This window comes from Erigeron canadensis, chromosome 9, assembly GCF_010389155.1.
Source record: "Erigeron canadensis isolate Cc75 chromosome 9, C_canadensis_v1, whole genome shotgun sequence".
Classification (NCBI taxonomy): Eukaryota; Viridiplantae; Streptophyta; class Magnoliopsida; order Asterales; family Asteraceae; genus Erigeron; species Erigeron canadensis.
In genome coordinates this window covers 9,280,649-9,298,602 of record NC_057769.1, presented here as the reverse complement: position 1 = coordinate 9,298,602, position 17,954 = coordinate 9,280,649, and the positions used below count along the sequence as shown (strand labels likewise).

The 17,954-nt window shown below is 32.3% G+C and overlaps 2 protein-coding genes across 3 annotated transcripts; one reads left to right on the top strand and one right to left on the bottom strand.

The window, feature by feature from the left end:
- The first annotated feature begins 2,948 nt into the window (after window positions 1–2,948).
- Window positions 2,949–5,664, top strand: LOC122582314 (cilia- and flagella-associated protein 251-like). The gene is made up of 3 exons (XM_043754684.1): window positions 2,949–3,393; window positions 3,652–3,709; window positions 3,819–5,664. The coding sequence occupies exons 1-3, from the start codon at window positions 3,086–3,088 to the stop codon at window positions 5,514–5,516; spliced, it is 2,064 nt and encodes a 687-aa protein (XP_043610619.1). The 5' UTR covers window positions 2,949–3,085; the 3' UTR covers window positions 5,517–5,664.
- A 398-nt stretch (window positions 5,665–6,062) lies between these two features.
- On the bottom strand, window positions 6,063–14,621 carry LOC122581189 (putative GTP diphosphokinase RSH1, chloroplastic). Of its 2 annotated transcripts, none has more exons than XM_043753358.1 (24): window positions 14,455–14,621; window positions 14,148–14,314; window positions 11,918–12,094; window positions 11,648–11,713; window positions 11,187–11,279; window positions 10,978–11,109; window positions 10,802–10,903; window positions 10,300–10,377; window positions 10,147–10,218; window positions 9,942–10,049; window positions 9,663–9,760; window positions 9,489–9,549; window positions 9,336–9,398; window positions 9,198–9,254; window positions 9,009–9,110; window positions 8,763–8,924; window positions 8,239–8,370; window positions 8,066–8,152; window positions 7,908–7,979; window positions 7,705–7,791; window positions 7,186–7,630; window positions 6,696–6,757; window positions 6,504–6,572; window positions 6,063–6,413 (listed from the first exon to the last, which is right to left on the bottom strand). In XM_043753358.1, exons 1-24 carry the CDS (start codon window positions 14,477–14,479, stop codon window positions 6,309–6,311), a joined length of 2,622 nt encoding a protein of 873 aa, XP_043609293.1. In that variant the 5' UTR covers window positions 14,480–14,621; the 3' UTR covers window positions 6,063–6,308. The 2 variants fall into 2 exon arrangements, with proteins under 2 accessions (XP_043609293.1, XP_043609294.1); XM_043753359.1 differs by having other exon boundaries at window positions 14,148–14,308.
- Between the last annotated feature and the right edge of the window lie 3,333 nt (window positions 14,622–17,954).

Below are 17,954 nucleotides of genomic sequence, written 5' to 3'. Positions count from 1 at the left end.
AATGATAATTAGATATATAACACAGTTTGAAAAACCACCTAAAGAATTCAGATTATATTGATTTTCTATAACACAGTTTGAAAAACCACCTTATGAGATATACTTGTAACAAGTACCTTGCATATCGATATCCCCAAATTACATAATCATTAAATGATTTTGTTATCCAAAAGAGTTGGTAGAGATTTCTGGTTCTTTTAAGTCTTTCACCTGATATAATAACCCATAACCTACAGTTATTATAAGAATTTTCTGATTATAAAAAAACAATGATGATACACAATAATTTAAAAATAAAAACAAAGGAATTGGGAGTACTCGGGTGTATGCGGTGAGTACTCAGGGTCTAAGTGGCCAAGTCGGGGAGTACTCGGAGTAATCGGCCTACTCGACACCGCAACTTGTAGCGAGTACTCGGACTACACTCGGTGAGTTTTACAACAGTGGATATAGAAGAAGAATTGTGTTTTCAAAATATTTTTGGAAAGAATCTCATATGGCAAGCCTAAAATTGTTCCTTAAATTTTTTTCTTTTAATTATAATGTAATAATTTTTGTAATACGTTCAAAGAAAAATAGCTAATAAATATGAATTCTTTTAATGCACTATTTATTCTTATTTTATAAATTAATATTATGTTGGTTTTATTCATTATTTTCATATCAAGTAGTTATGATGTATCATTAACAAAAATTATTCATTACATACATTTTTAACATATTTTTTGTTTATAGTTTTTAATAAAAATATTCGGGTTGAAACCGGATTGATTATATGTTTAAATTCACTATACAAATGTCGTTCCATACATTTTTATTTATTAATATTAGACCATGTTATCAAATTTAAATTCATAAAACCCGATGATGCTTTCTAACTTATTTAACAACTCAAGTTTCACTTACTATATAATAACTTGTATAATATAGGGATAACTGCAGAAAATAGAAAGCACCTTTCGACCAATTCTCGAAAATAGCAGTGACCTTTAAAAGTTTTGTTATCTAGAAATGAACTTTCATTTATTACCGGAAATAGCAACATTTGACACGTGGACATTTTTGATTACGTGGCATTTTTTAATGACGTGACATTATATTTTATTTATTTACTATTTAATTTTTATCAGTCATGTCATTCCCCCCCCCCCCCCAAAAATGGCTTCGTTTCAGTTTCGATTCCGACAAGGTATTTTTTCTCGTCATTATATTCTGAAGCTAATTTCACCTTCTTTTCATTTATTTTTGTTGTCTCTTTCATTTTCAAACATTGAGAAGTTGTGTATGAAGTTCATAAATGAGACATAGATCTATATCTTCTTCGTTTATCTCGAGTTTTAAAATCTCTAAAACTAGATGTCAAAACGTCTTTGTTTTCGTCGGAGAGAGATCCTGCGGATGTTCATGTCAGACGAGAGTTTCATAGGCCAGATTTGGTTCATTTAAGAAGAGTTTATCCGCACATGAGATAGATCCAGATGGCGAAGGTCCAGAGGTTTTCTCGAACTCGAACAAACTGTCGACGGTTTCTAAGTTAGTTGAAGAAATCGAAGAAAAAACCATCTTCACATCCAACACCGACGAGGTGTTCTAGTAATCCGACTATAAATTAAAGTTCATTGCTAAAAAGTAAACTTTTAAAGGTCATTGCTATTTTTGTATTGTTTGAAAGGTCCTTTCTATTTTCTGTGTTGTAAAGAATGACACGTCATTAAAAATGCCACATAATCAAAAAATGTCCACGTGTCAAATGTTGCTAATTCCGGTAATAAATGAAAGTTCATTTCTAAAAAATAAAACTTTTAAAGGTCACTACTATTTTCATGAATTGGTTGAAAGGTGCTTTTTATTTTCTGCAGTTATCCCTATAATATAATGCCAGTCAAAGTTGCTAGCTTGATGTTCGAATCATACAAATACATATGTTAAAGAATAAAGATTGTCGTAAGTCGATTAAATTTTGCTGAACCGACCTTCCCTATTAATTTACACCAGACAAAATACTCGCTCGTTGCGACGGTGAAATGAACGGTCATAGGAGTTGATAGGTTATAGAGTGTGAAAGCCAGATACCTTAGTCGTACGGGTTCCGCCCTCGGATTTAAAAGTTCATCGAAAGTATATCGAATTATCTCTAATGAAAGAGCATGAAATTTTAAGAACACACATATAATTTTTAGAAAAATGATTAATTCTCCTAACAAAATAGTCTAAAAATCCTCTTAACTATTGGATTATGACATGTAGAAAAATCAGAGGGCAAGATTAGGAAAGAGAATTAGAAGATGCCACATGTCACCTTCTTAAAGTGTTAGAAGAATTTTTAGGCTATTTTGTTAAGATAATTAGTCATTTTCCTAATTTTTATAATGTATCGATGTATAATTTTTTAGATAAAGATTTTGAATAAATTAGAAGAATAAAATGATTCATGGAGAAGAGTGAAAAATTGGTTGTTAAGATTTAAAAAGAGAGAAAAATAAGTAGTTGATATATTTTTTAAAGGTATTATGAATAAATAACATGGGTATTTTGAAATTTTCAACTACTAAAGTAAAAAAAAAAAAAAAAGATTCAAATGCTTTATAATGTAGTATAGCCCGAAGTAAATATATTTAACTAAATGATTACTAGTATCTTTGGCATAATATAACTTCAAACACTCTTTATTTTAGTTTAATCAGAAAATTTAGTTTTTAAAGTTGTTAATCGTGGGATGAACCGATATATCGGTCTTGTTGATAAATTATGACCATCAAGAATATTGCCGCCAAGAACGATTTATCGCTTGAAAGTAATCGACCGCCGAGATATCATTTACAAATTGCAACCCTTAAGATAGTTATTAATTATGCTTGCCATGAAAATAAAATTCTTCACCTACTAACTTGTCCAACACCCAAAAAGTAATAAATTAAAATTTTGTTTTATCTTCACAAAGCATATTTTTCTTTTTTCTTTACAAAGGCCACTTCTCTAGCACTCTCTCTCAACTACAACCATATCCAACAAACACTTCCTAACAACCAAAACACCAGTTTCAAGAATCACAAAAAAACATTCACTTTACACCCACAATTCTAGGATGGAAGATCCCCCTCGTAAACAGGACAAAAAAAACAACAAAAAAACATTTCCGGTGACACTTAACGTTGGTGCCGGTGCCGGCAGTTTTGGAATAGGTGGTGTTTTGTTGTTGGGTGGAGCTTTAGTGACTGCTACCATTTTCTCCGCCTTTGCTTTCAAAAAAAGAAAACAACATCGATCATCGTCGGAAAATAGTGACAAGAACATGTCACAGGAGACAAAGACTGGTGATGGTTCACACCATATGAACTTGATGATGAAGAGTAATAAAGATTTTTTGGTTGACCCGGATATACATAATCCAAGGTTTATATCTATACTATATTAGAAAACATTTATAACGTTTATTTATTAAAACGTTTTAACATTGACAAAATCTAATAGTAGTCTGATCATGTCAAATTTATATGTATTTTGATTATGATTTGATATACATGGGCTATATATGTTGAGAATACTATGCTAGTAAACGTAAATTCTCATTGTTTACTGATGTATATATAACTATATAAATACACTAAAATTATAAACTTGATAAGAGGGTTTATTTTGACTTTTAAGCAGTGATGGGTTGACTAGCATGAAGGAGATGCAGACTGAAGATATTCAAGATTTGGTTGTGGTAAATAAACTAATAATGCTTATTTAGTTATATGTCAAGATTTATGCCATTTTTATTGGACTTGAGATCCATGGCTAAGTTTTTGTTGTGGAATTTTATTTAATTGTAGAATGAAAAGCATGATTATGAAAAAGAGGATGATGGGCAATTGGACTCTGGAGATGGTAATGAAGGCGTTATCTGTTCGGTGGTTGGTGAAGACCAAAAAGGCACATCGAGTTATGTTGATTCTGTTTTTGAAAATGGAGAACTTGATTGTGAAGAAGAGGTAATTATGGAAGCTCGGAATGAAGATGATTCAAGCAAAGTTTTGCAGAGAGATGTTGGTGGTGAAGAGCAGAGATACTTGACGCCAATTGATAATGGAAAAGGTGAACAGATTGAAGCAAAATCGTTAGTATCGGATGAGGCTATCACACCAATAGAAACATATGAAGCTATTGAGGGTGTTGAAGTGGAAGAATGCTTGGCTAAAGACATTGCACAAGCACCGGAAGAAGGGAAGGAAGAAGCTAAAGATCGAGAAACAGTATTCATGAATGAGGAAGCCGCTTGTGTAAAACAGGTTATAGTAGATGACAACCCTCAAGTGCAGTTTACTGAAGAACAAGAAAAAGAAAATGGTTATGGTGATGATGAAATTATTGTAGAGAATTTTGATGGAGGCTTGATTAATGAAACAGGTAATGCATATGAGATTGTTAGTGAACTAGGATTTAGCAAAGAGGAGGAAGAAGGAAAAGAAAAAGAAGCGGCAGCAGCAGTTATTGCTGGTTGTGTGCGTCACGTTAAAGGTCAAAATGACCATCAATTGGAATTTGTTGAAGATGAGAAAGAGCAAGATCACACAACAGTAAGAGAAGATAACCCAACTGCAAAGAAAGTCAAAGAACAGACAAACATAGAAGATGGATCGGTTAAGTTTGATGAAAGAGAACAGGGGTGTGAAATGCCACATGTTCAACTAATTGAAGCAGCCAAAGTTGATGATCAGACCAAAGGAGAAGACAATCCACCAACGAATTTAACAAATAAAGAAGAAAAAGTTGAAGTAACAATCGAGAAGGTTACTGTAGATGACTCGACCAAGAAAGATGAAATCCCACATGTTGAATCCGTTGAAGAAGATGAAAACGAGGAAGATGTTACAGTGAAGACTGAATTAGTTTCAGATGAATCAAAAGACTCCTCTGTAAAGTGTAAGCAAGAGGAACCAACACCAGGTGCCCGACCAGTTGAAGGTTGCGAAAATGAGGAAAATGTTACAGTGAGGACTGAGGTAGTCCCAGATGAATTGGAAGACTCTTATGTAAAGTCTATGCGGGAGGAACCAACGCCATACATTCAATCAGTTGAATGCAAAAACGCCGAGGAAGATGTTACCACCAAGACTGAGGTAGTTCCAGATGAGATAGAAAAATCCTTTGTAAAGTCTATGCAGGAGGAGCAAGCACCAGAAGCAAAGACCAGTAACCAGAACATTGAAGAAAACACGGAGAAAAGTAGGACAATTTTAGGCAAAGTGCAGAATGACAGTGACCTTAATAATAGTGTAAAAGAAGACGAGGATAGCAAAAGTGCATCAATGTCTGTTATAGAGCTTGCTAAGGGGAGAAAAGAAGCATTAGCAAGTGAGCCATGGAATCTTAAATTGCTGACATGGTCTCTATTAGTATCAATATGGTGCCTATGTCATTGGTATACTCGGCTGCCGTTCCCTGAACTTAGTCTTGTTTGTAGCTTATTGTTCATTTTGATCTTATTAGGCTACCGGAACCACACCACATACTTGGTCAAATATGCCTAGAAATACCATATATTCAGGCCTTCTAGTTTCTTATGTAATCTTAAAATCGGCACTTTAAGATTCATACTAGTGCAGCCACTTATATGTAATAAGAGATTCGTCCATACAAGTTATCGATATATAATATCCCCCGCCACATTTTTGAGTACATCTTTCATACGTTCAAGAATCACAAACTATATCAGAGTTTTTCTCCTTTTCTTTTATTGGTTGTTGGACGATTATAGTTTCTGAGAAAAGGCCAAACAAATCTATGGGGAACGTACTTCATGTTAGTTGTTCTGTAGATCAAATGAAAAGTTATGATCACATGAAAAATGTTAAGTCACATGATTCTCTTTCCATTCTCTTGGTTAGTTGGTGCCATTTAAAGCATCAAACACTTTCGGATGCCATTTGTTTTACTAATATTTTAGTTAGGTAAATGCATGAACAATTTCAGATGTCATACGCTATCTTACAACTTTAATAACATCAGCTTTTTATGCATTTTACACATATTGCATAGAAGGAAGTCACATATCATATCAAAACAGATCGAAGACATGATAGTAAAATATCTTCAAGCTGTAACACTTGTGTATATATCTAACTATTTTATTCTTCCATGTACATTTTTACATGTATGCTATCCCCTTTTATATACAGTCTCTCTACAGACTTGCTTAAATCACCCTTCTGCTACTTTATTTTGATCATGATTGCGTAAAAAAAAATATGATACTTACATACAACTGAGAAAAGAATTGTGTGACAAAACTTGTTACCCTGCTTCTGTTCACCATCATTTGTTTAACATTCTCTTATTTGTTGACCTTCGGGTAAGCTAGGCCAACTACATCCTGCAGACCATCCTAATACACCAAGGACTAGATCTACCTTTGAACACGCACTTACCTAGACACCAAAACAAACTTAAGGTCTAAAATAAATAAATAAATTTCAATTAAGCAGATATAAGGGGTGATTAGTGTTGATGATACATACCATATCATCCAAGCTTGCTTCAACATGAAAAAGAATGACAGCCATTCCTCTGCCTCTATCAACCTCAGCCTGTTCAATTATACATACCAAATGTCACATGCAATCCACACCGCTGAATCTTCACTGCTAATGAAACTAAAATTATATATAAAAAATATAAAATGAATGAAACACAATAGGTGAGTTACTCACAACACATGAGCATATTCCAACACCTGCATCTGCCAAAGCTATTGTGATATCAGCCATCATTCCTGCACAACAGTTGGTCGTATATACAATTTAAATAGATATAATGTGAGGTCTACTTCAATTTATACACCCGGAGTACAATCTGGGCATACCTATTTTCTTATAATTTCTTGTTCAGGATTCATGAATAAGTTTGACTAGCATGTGGGAAGAATGTAGGATGATACTTTACTGCTTATGGGAACGGTTACAATATAAAAAGGTAACCTCTGATCAACACTAATGGCACTCACAAAAAACTCAAAATTTTCAAAACTTAGTCGGTTCCTGGTGTCACATTAGTAACGTATTGGAAAAAGAAATTAAAATGGTCAAAGTTGCCAACAAGTCACTATTGTATAAATTTGAGCCTCTTTGTGATTGGAAATTGAAGTACGACACCAGAAACAGATACCAGACAATAACCCCTTCTTGGAAATAAAAGTAATACCTTTTCGATCTATACAAGCAATGCATAACCATTGGATGGAGTGCCCTTGAAGGTTGCTCCATGATGCGACTTTGCCAGCAATCCAGCTTTCTAAACTGGGTAACACTTCTTTATACATAGGAATGCTGGCGAGCATCATCTTACCAAACTCATTTCCTTGTGAGCTGGTCGTTAAACTCACATGCTGCATATGCTTGTTGTGCTTTCCATTCACTTTAGAAACTTTAATACTTCCGTTCTTGAACTTAAAAAGATCTTCATCAACCATCTTTGAAGATGAAATTTCCATAACATTCATGAGAATCTTCTCCCATGTATGTTGGGTCCCTTTAGAGTAATCTAATACCTCTTCAACTTCATTATCATCTTCAGTATCAGCAACAAACTCATTCACTGAATCAGCTGTTATTTCCGATGCAGATAGTGCAGCTTGCTCCCTCAAAAACTGAATATAACACAAAACAAATTAAAAGTTTAAAACACAGTAGCAATACAATAATGGAAATTAAGGTAACTTACTTTCATTATCTTGTGTCTGGCACTACGCGTTTTAGCATGTTGCAACCATTGTTTGTGCCTCTGGAAAGCAGATTTGCTAGATAATCCCTGGCAATTAAGAAAGTTGTAATGCGTTCAACTTCCATAATACGAAACTTAATATGAAAGAAAAGACCATGTTATTTTATCTGAAATATAAGTTAATGATTTTTATATCAACTAACACTATAGGTCACTATCTCCACAACTTCAGCATTTGCAAGCACATGCACGGGAGAAACAAGATTGCCATTGACCTGAAAATTAGAGATATCAAGCCATTATTAGATCCCAGGATTTATCAGGAAACTATATCTATCACTCACAAATCCGTTACACTTGCCTTTGCAGCCACCATCTTGTTTCCAACTTCAGTGTGAATCATATAAGCATAGTCGATGACAGTTGCTCCCTTGGGTAGATTTTTGATCTGTCAGTAATATTAATAAAAACAGATGAAACATGAAAATAACTTTATTTGAAGACGGTGATAAAGTGTGTCATGAATTTTTTTACCTCTCCTCTTGGTGTAAACACAAAGACACGGCTACCAAGAAGATCTTTAGTGACTGTATCTACAAACTCTCTAGAACTCATATTTCCAACGAATTCCTCTTGCCATTCTCTAATTGCATTTAGCCAACCAATCTAAAATTACAAAAATAAAATAAAATAATAAAAAATAAAAAAAAATAAATTAAGTTAAATTGAAACATATGAATTTGGTTTGACAAGGTTGCTACGAATAGGTCAATATGGTTATGTTTTATCTCTAAATAGGCAAACTTTAAAATAAAAAACAACTAAAAAGAAACTGGTCAAACAACATCCCCTAAGGCATTTCAGCCAACAACTCGCTTATTACTCAAATAGTACAATTTTTGTAATCATGTTTGACACACCAATAAATTATATGTGATTGCGTCAACCCAATCCAGCCAAATTACAACCCGCACAAAGCAGAAATTACCCAATTTGACCTGTTGCCCAATCCTGCCCAACCCGCTTACTCTACAAGTAAAGAGTAACTGATATCGTACCCTGAGTGCCACATTGGTACTGTTAAGACACCCTGTTTTTCCTCTCAAGTTTCTATTTTCATTGGACACAGTATGTCTGATTAAGTCATTAACGAGAACTTTCCCGCTATAATGAGCAGCAATGCCTCTATTTGCTATCAAGTTCATCTCTTCTGTTCTAACCTGCCATCCATAAATGATATTTTGAACCTGAAACTGGAGAACATATTATAAAAATATGAAAACAGAGTTTATTTTAAAACCTACCTGAACTTCCAGACGAAATGTGCTCTCATAAAGAAACGGAATAACAGTAGTATGAAGACTCTGATAACCATTAGGTTTTGGGGTTGCAATGTAGTCTTTCATCTGCAAAAAAACAAAAAGTAATAAAATAGTGAACAACGAGAATGTGAGTATCATTTACAAAAAGAGCATAAAGACCAAGATACACACAGCTCGGGGTATTGGTGTCCAGATCTCGTGAACAATCCCAAGAACATGATAGCAAATCTGCATGAAAAGTTTATAAACTTAATTATGATCATGTCCCACTTTCTTTATAAAAGTAATTAATTGGAGACTGTAAGCTACCTGTTGTGCATTGCACAATGGCCCAACACCGACGCATGGCTTGGGTTTAACAACAATGCGAAGCTGAAAACAATTTTTAAAAAGAGCATGTCAGAAGATGCATCTAAAGTAACTATATATTTTGTTACCAGTTAAGAGACCCTCAACAATTACCTGTGCAATTTGATTAACTTCATTGATTGAACCTCTGGCTTTTAGTACAGACTTATAAATGCTGCAAATAAAAGAACTCAAAATGAATAAGCAAAATGTTGGGAAATTTTTTCTAAACTTTTTGGGCAAAATGCAATAGCATATCTAAATTTCAAAGAAAAAGAAAATAATCACCTGTAAGGTTCCTTGCATACCGACTGCACCTCAGTTTTTAGAGACACGAGATTTAAGAATTGATCTTCTTCAATCTTCTTGATCAATAACTTATTTGCCTAACAAAAGAAAAAGAAGCCAATCAATAAGACTGAATTGGAACATCAAATGTAAAATACAAAGTAGCTAATAGAGCTTTGACATATAGCAGCTTCTCCTAAGGTTGTTTGCAAGTGTGTCATTATAAACATTGAAGGAGTTGATCACTAATAACTTCAATCTAGAAAACAAATGTAGTACCTCTTCAATTTCTTTTTCATGATCTTTGTATAGTTCTGCAACACGCCTCTTGATTCTGCCATAATCTTGAGGATTTGTGTACATAAAAGACAAATTCTCAAGCTCAGACTGCATGGGAAAATATCAAGTGACCATAGTTTAGTTTCAAAGCTATTCAGATACAAAGATGAAAGGCACTATATAAGTGGTAAAAAGGTATAAGTACCTTAATTTGGTACATCCCCAGTAGCTTTGCTAGAGGAGCAAAGACCTGTAGGGTCTCCATTGCAATGCTGGACTGTATGCATAAAGGAACTTTAAGAACAATAGGACATAAATAATTAAAAATTGACAAGTAATTAGTCAAATTGCACCACACCTGCTTACGTAAAGGCATATGTGAAAGAGTGCGCATATTATGTAATCTGTCTGCTAACTTGACAATAATCACCCGCACCTGAGAAACATATTACATAGTGGCTGCTGCATAAATAAATAAGAAAACATGCATGAAAAGGCAATCAACTTGGTCTGGTTTCTGTTTTAGGTAACTTTTTTTGGTTTCACACATCAAAAGATACCCAACATCCAAATTTTGTGATAAAAAACCTCAAAGTTAAGGTGATCTGAACCATTAACCAGGTCAAAATGAGCTGTTGCAAATGACTTGATGGTGATCTTAATCATGTTGACCTTTTTCTGACACAGCACTTGGAAACATATTGACTTGGAGGATTACCCTAAATGATTTTGAAAGTTCAAGCCTATCTGTGGGTGTTATTGTTTTACCTAAAACTGAAATCAGCCCAAAGTTTGTTTGGTATTTATGAAATTTGCCTTTAAAAAAAGCAAGTGCATAAAGGCATTATTCAATAAATCACCTCTTCCGTCATAGCCAAAAACATTTGTCGAAGATCATGTGCTTTCACCTCTTGTACCGAAGAAATTTCATTATTACACTTCAACTTTCCAAGTTTTGAAACCTGAATCATCGACTAGGTTAGAGTAGGAATGCAATATTAGCCGAAAACTTCAAATAGAAGTTTGAATAGACTACCTTTGTTTCTCCTTCAACAATATGTCGGACTGTGACACCGAATTCCTTCTCGATTCTTTCAAAAGTAACAACGTTTGTATCTTCAACAGTGTCATGTAACAAGCCAGCAGCTATCGACTCCCAATCTAATTCCTGAAGAAATTATAACTAAATGTCAATAATTATAAAAAAGAATTATTTCAAGAATGATTACAATATTTGCAACTCACTAGTTCTCCAAGAATTCGAGCAACTTCAACAGGGTGAATGATAAAGGGTTCTCCACTGCGTCGTTTTTGCCCATCATGTGCCTCAAAGGCCAGCTACAGGACCATATAATGAGAAACCATATCAAAGGGTAATACAATTAAAGGTTTTGATACACAGCCCAGGCCTATGATTATCAGCTGATATTTCTTCATCATTTTTAGGTTCTTAGTTGTTGATGGTTTTAAAACTAACATAATGGGAGTAGTGATATATAGCCACTTTTGAGATGTTTGGCGTAGTTGGATCGCAGTTTAAATACTCTCTATTACTAATAAAAAAAAATTATATAGAAACAGTAGTTAGCAATAAAACTGATAGATATGTTAAAAAGCTACAACTAAAATCTGTGTCATTTACTTTAAAGATTCATGAAAAGGAATCTGACCGTAATAATTGCAGATAGAGACTATAAAGAACTTACTGTTAGAGCATTATGCACTAACTCTAACTCATCAGATGCAAGGTAAGTGATAGCAGGTTTAAGATCCTGAAGTGAAGAAGAATCCATCAGTACCCAATACCCATTTAAATAGTTCAAGCAAAAACAATACCACACTGCTTCTGTAACATTAAATACACCTTATCTTGTGCGTACAATGATAGAAAACAATTATAACTTTACAAGCAATTAGCGTACTTCTATATACATTCTCTAAAAACAACCTCCAGCATGGCAGCGAATGTCACCTACCTCCCACAAAAGTTCTGGCGAAAGCTCATCATATCCTGAAGGGGAAGATGAAGAACAACCTACTGCCCATTTTCTACAGTGAAGCTGAAGCAAACTTGACCTTAAGAATTTCCTAGGAGGATAAACATCTGAAGCTTCAGAAGATAGCCATGATCTCTTACCAGCAACTTCACATCTCTGGCATAAATAATAAACAAAGAGACAACCATATATGAGTAATTGATAGATAATTTACTAACAAATTAATCTATTGTTTACACCAACTACTTTTGCCCATCTGGTAACTTGTGAAAGCTGAAATTCAACATAGGTACTAGTGTCTTACTAGGTGTTTCTTGTTATGCACTTAACAAGAATCAATTAATAAAAACATCTAAAACTATTGAATGATGGTTTTTTGTTACAGATTACAGAAAGCCTCTTGAATATTAAGATCTCAAATGGGTTGTTTGTTCATTGGGGTGTCCATAGAGAACTTCAAAAAAAAGGCACCTCCATAATTTAGCAATGATTTGATGTGGTGTTTGATATTTGAAACAAAAAAGCAGCAATTCATCAAAAAATCTTCTATTGAGACATAGTAGACAAGTAGCTTTTATCAAGTAAATATTTATTAACATGTACAAGGTTCAAGTGATCTTTTCATTTTCAAACCCTTAAGGCCTTAATTTGGTGTATGTTTTTAGTTTAGGGGTTTCTATTTCATCCAAGCATTCATCATGTTGTTCGTGAGGTTGAAGTGGAATTGCGGTAGGATGGCACTAGCTAATAAACATTACATGTCTAAATCTTACATTTAAGCTCTAAAACGGTGTCATAACATTACCAAACAGAGAGTTACACGCTAAGTGATTGTCGCTCACATATATCAATCATAATACTTATCAAACTGTCAAATTCAATTTATGACTCTATATCACAGTTTCAAATCTATTTAGATTTCACAATTCCTCATTGAACTATTCGACACAATAAGCTCTAGGATTTAGAAAGATGAGAAGAGTTGCAAAAAGCAATAAAATTTTCCACTTATTTGCATTAGATTCTAGGCTGTAGTATTTTAGGTGTATCAATCTATACACGAAATACTATAATATTTATTCTGCTTTAAAACTTTGTTGTATCTAAACTTTCAATTCACTGCTCACGTATGTATATGGTGAGGGGGAAGTGAATTTGTGGGACAACACCACCCAACTTGGGTGAAAAATCTCTCACATCTTGATTTTTTATTTCATAAAAATCAGGGGGGCCATCATTTATTCATCAATATTAAAATATTAATATGTGAGAGGTTTTTTACCCAACTTAGGTGTGTGACAACCCCTCACTCACTTTTCCCATATGGTGACCTCTTCATCAAGTAAACAGTATTCTTTGCTTATACGTTGCCACATCATTGAAACCGACACCATGTTACGGCGGTACAAGTCATACGGAGGTCAAATAATTTAAACCGTTGAAAATGAAAGTTTTATTCAAAAGCAAGTTTAAAAATAGGATACATACAACGATGTCTTACATAAAAGTACACACATTTCAGTGGGTTTGAGGGTAGGGCTGTAAAGGAATAAACATTCGACGAACTGTTAATGAGAAGTTGTTAAAAAACAAAAATGAACAAAAAGATCCATTCGTTAGTTAAATGAACGAACATAGATATAGCTCTTGTTTGTTCATTTATGTCCGTGAACGTTTGTTCATTATGTTCAAAAGCACAAACGAACAAACACGAACATAGTTCTATGTTCGGCTATTTATTTGTCAAACGTTTGTTAAGTTAAACGAACGAGCATGAACAAAGTCTTGTTCATATTTGCAGAGTTCGCTTACAGCCCTAGTTAAGGGTTTCTAAATATATTCACCTATACTCAAAATACTATAGTATGTATCCTACTTTAAATGTTCCTATCGTGTATAAAGAACTTTCAATTGTTGAGTATGTATCCTTTAACCACTTACTCACTAATGCGGCAACTTAAGTGGCTGTCATGTTGACAAAACAATACTATCTCACTTAATAACTAAGTCACCAATTATATAAAACAGCAATGAATCCAAAGTTGAATACATACGATACTAACACGTTTTAAAGTAGGATAAAAACACTAAACGTTTCCGACAATAGTTAAACGCATTAAGCTACACTAGTTTAACCATACAACATAAAATGGCACAAAAATAAAAATATACATACAAAAAAGTACAGAGCCTGAGTATAAGTGTTTACATTAGCATCATTGTGTCCATGCAAGAAAGCAGATGAATGAGCAGTACTAGCTAAACATCCGGTTAACGCCCTCGGAGCTTTCCACGCGCACGAAATCACACTACAATCGTATCGACTGCTTCCGTCCCCTTTCGGAAACTTACATATATTCACACACTCAACTGGCACTACCAAATATTCAATAATCAAATACCAGAATTCAATCAAATCATATCCTAACTAACTATAATTTAATTAATAAGTAAATAAACATACATTTAGTACAATTTAAATGAAAATATAAGAATATTAGAATAATTAGAATTACCTGACATTGATGGTGCAGAAGCCATATCTAATAAGAAGCATCACAAAATTATATACAATAATTTAATAAATAGTTTAAAATATATTATTTATAATGAAATAAGTAGTGAAAATTAGGGTTTAATTAAGGTGGAAGGATTTTGAGGAAATGAAGATGAGGAAGATAGATAGATATAGAGGTGAGCGAAAGCCACACATATAGATACATGTATAAATTATGTGCGAATATCTTTTTTTGAATTTTGTTTTTCTTATTAATTAATCCTCCGTATAAAAGGAAAATAAAATATAAAAAAAATTTGTGTGTTTTTGGTAGTGAGTTAGTTGGTGGAAGTACATATTTGTGGGGGTTTGGTTGGTTCGAACGTCGGGATGGACTAAACCAAATGTAGGAGAGTGACTTTCATAGATATTTTTTATTTCATTGTTTTCCTTTTTGTATGAACCAAATATCCAAATAGTAATTATCAAATTTGGTAACTTTCGATTTAACCGCCCATTGGTTTGGTTTGAGTATCTGTAATTCGATATTTTTTTTAGTAATTAATTCACACACAATTTATTATGTCTATAAAATGTCTAATGTTTCTTATAGATTTTATTTTCCATTATTCTCACTATTCATTCTTTAGTTTTTTAAAACAAAGGTAAAATAAGAAAAGATAAAAAAAAAATTACTTTTCTTATTCTTAAGTTCTTTTAAATAAGAAAAGAAAAGAAATGATTGTAAAACTTTGAGGTTTTTTGTTCCAAACTTTTTCAGCCAAATATGGTCGGATTTGGATGGAAAACTTTATATCCAAATATATATATAGGGGTTGGGTATTGTAAAACAAACATTAAAGTAAAACAAATAAGACAAGATCTTGACCCTTAGATCATGATTAAATTGATGCACGAAGATTCACGAAACAATTGATGCACAATGATTTTCATGATGCACGGTGATCTTCAGAGAAGAAAAACCTATTGTTTTATTTGTTTTACTTTAATACTTCTTTTATTTTACCTAAAACCTATATATATATATATATAAACTAATTTATCCTTCGAATTTATTGTTGCTGCAACTCATAGAGATAAATCTGAAAAAGCACGGTGGTTGTTTATGGCAGATGTACAACAAGTTAGCTAGTTTGTTTCATCGTCTTTTGTTTGTAATTAGCGATGCTAAAAGGTTATCAATTCAGAAAACAAATCATAACTGTTTGTAATCAATTATGGTTGTTGTTTTTGTAATCGAGAGACGAATTAAAGCAGACGACAATGGTGGGGTTTTTTAGTTGTCTAAAGGTGAATAGAAAAAGATGGTAAAAATTTTAATACTAATAACATGAATGAATGAGATTAATGGATAAGAACATAAGGGTGAGATCTATGAAATGTGCAAGTTTGTATAGTTGTCAATTTTGGGGTATATATTTTTTTTTTTTATCTATTTTTTTTCTTTTTTCTTTCTTGTATTTTAAACTTGAGAATGAAGTGTCAATGACTTAATCTTGATTTTTTACTAAAAGAGAATTTATGTGACATCCGTCACTAAAATCGGTACTTATTATAGCCTCTAGCTTAATTTCCAAATTTCTTGACTAGTCAATGTGCCTATGTAGTATAACAAGTATAGAATTGTGGTGATCATTTCTAATATGTGATTTCTATTTCTTAGATTCCAATAGTTTAGAATTTAGATATTTGATATTCCTAAGCATAGATGACTATAACTATCCCCGTAATTTCTAGACGCGTAGTTGTTAGTCATATTTAATTCTGGACATTGATAAATTATTATACGTTACTTAGTGGTGAATAAAAATTAATAATTATCAAAGTAATTTATAATCAATACAAGTAGTAGGATAATAATAATAATATATATAATAATAATAATAATAATAATAATAATAATAATAATAATAATAATAATAATAATAATAAGAAGAAGAAGAAGAAAAAGAAGATTATACATCAAAATATGGAGAGTATAACCTCCTATAGAGGGGGGTCGGCCAAGAGAGAAGAAAAAAAAAAAGAAGGAAAAGAGAAGTTATAATCTTATTAGAATTCATATTAAAATATATATCATTGTATCCTAATTATATTCAAACTCCAAAACACATATTCCTACAATAAATATTAAGTAAATACCTAAACAAAAAAATAAAACTATTTTTGTTTCCCCTTCTCCTTCTTGCTGTCGACCCAAAGAAAAAAAAGAGGGAAAACCCTCACAAGATCAAAGTTATTCTAATCATCATTGTCAAGCAAATTATTGGTAAGATTAATTATAATTCTTATGAACTTTTTATTTAAATTATAACTAATAATAAAATCCTTATAGATTATATTTATTTTGTAAAAGTATCTAAGGAGTAATCATCAATCTTGGGGTAAAATACTTATCCTTTTTCTTTATATATATATATATATATATATATATATATATATATATAGCATTTTTTTAATATTAATCTTTATTTATAAGTAACCTATGTTGATGAATATATATATATATATTATGGCAAAATTTATAATAATGAATGAAAGGGTTTGTTTAGGGTTAAATCAAAAATTTGAAGTATAAATCATATTAATGTTAAAAGTTTACGTATTTATTGTAGCATAATAATTAATGTAATTAAAGACTCCAATTATGAAGGCATGGAACTCATAATAACAGATGCAAATAGGTGTTGGAAAGATTTGAAAGTTTATATATGAATATTTAGTTGTAATAGTCTTTAAAACAGTAAGTTTGAGTTATTTCAGAATATGGACAGATTCGGTTTGTAACTTTAAAAGGTTGTATCTTGGTCATGGAAGATGGTTAAGTCGTGTTTTTGATGTCTAAAATAAAGTTCAGCAAGTGTACTTTCTGGTGGAATTGGTTTCGTGTCAAAATATGAAGTTTAAAGTTGTCAAACGGATTTTATAAAAAACACTGCGCAAAGCTGAGTTTTCCGAACAGATTTGAGTCGACTTCAAATACTTATATCTTGGTCGATTTTATGAACTGGAAGTTTACTTTTTTCCAGAAACATTTTTAAGATGTCAAGAGTTGATAGTAAAAAATTGGATTTTCTGACTAGTCTGTAGTTATAGAATTTTTAAAAATAATTAACGTGCCAAATAAATTAAGCAAAAATTCATGTAAGTATATAACACTCTAAGGTTACAGTGGTTAAGATTTGAAAGCTTGAATTGTTCGTTTCATTCTAATAAAAAAATAGATAAAGTTACCAAAAATTTCAGTGAATATGAACTTGTAGAAACCAATTGTACATCATTAAAACAAATACACTAATTTAAGTTATGTGACTTGTAACTTAATAATACATGACAAATCAGTTGTGAATATTTTGAAAGTAGCCATATATGTATATCATCAAATACGGGTTACAATGGACGGTTATTGTCCATGTCCATAATTGTAAATTGTTCTTATATGTGTTATGTAGATTCTAGTGATTTTGTTGGACTTTGCACAACTACTTGCTTGTTGAG

Coding starts and splice junctions, on each gene's coding strand:
- LOC122582314 (XM_043754684.1), top strand. CDS start 3,086: ATGGAAGATCCCCCTCGTAAACAGGACAAAAAAAACAACAAAAAAACA. Junction 3,394..3,651: donor CCGGATATACATAATCCAAG/GTTTATATCTAT, acceptor ACTTTTAAGCAG/TGATGGGTTGACTAGCATGA. Junction 3,710..3,818: donor ATATTCAAGATTTGGTTGTG/GTAAATAAACTA, acceptor ATTTAATTGTAG/AATGAAAAGCATGATTATGA.
- LOC122581189 (XM_043753358.1), bottom strand. CDS start 14,479: ATGGCTTCTGCACCATCAATGTCAG. Junction 8,153..8,238: donor TGTTTACACCAAGAGGAGAG/GTAAAAAAATTC, acceptor TATTACTGACAG/ATCAAAAATCTACCCAAGGG. Junction 7,631..7,704: donor CCAGACACAAGATAATGAAA/GTAAGTTACCTT, acceptor TGTTATATTCAG/TTTTTGAGGGAGCAAGCTGC.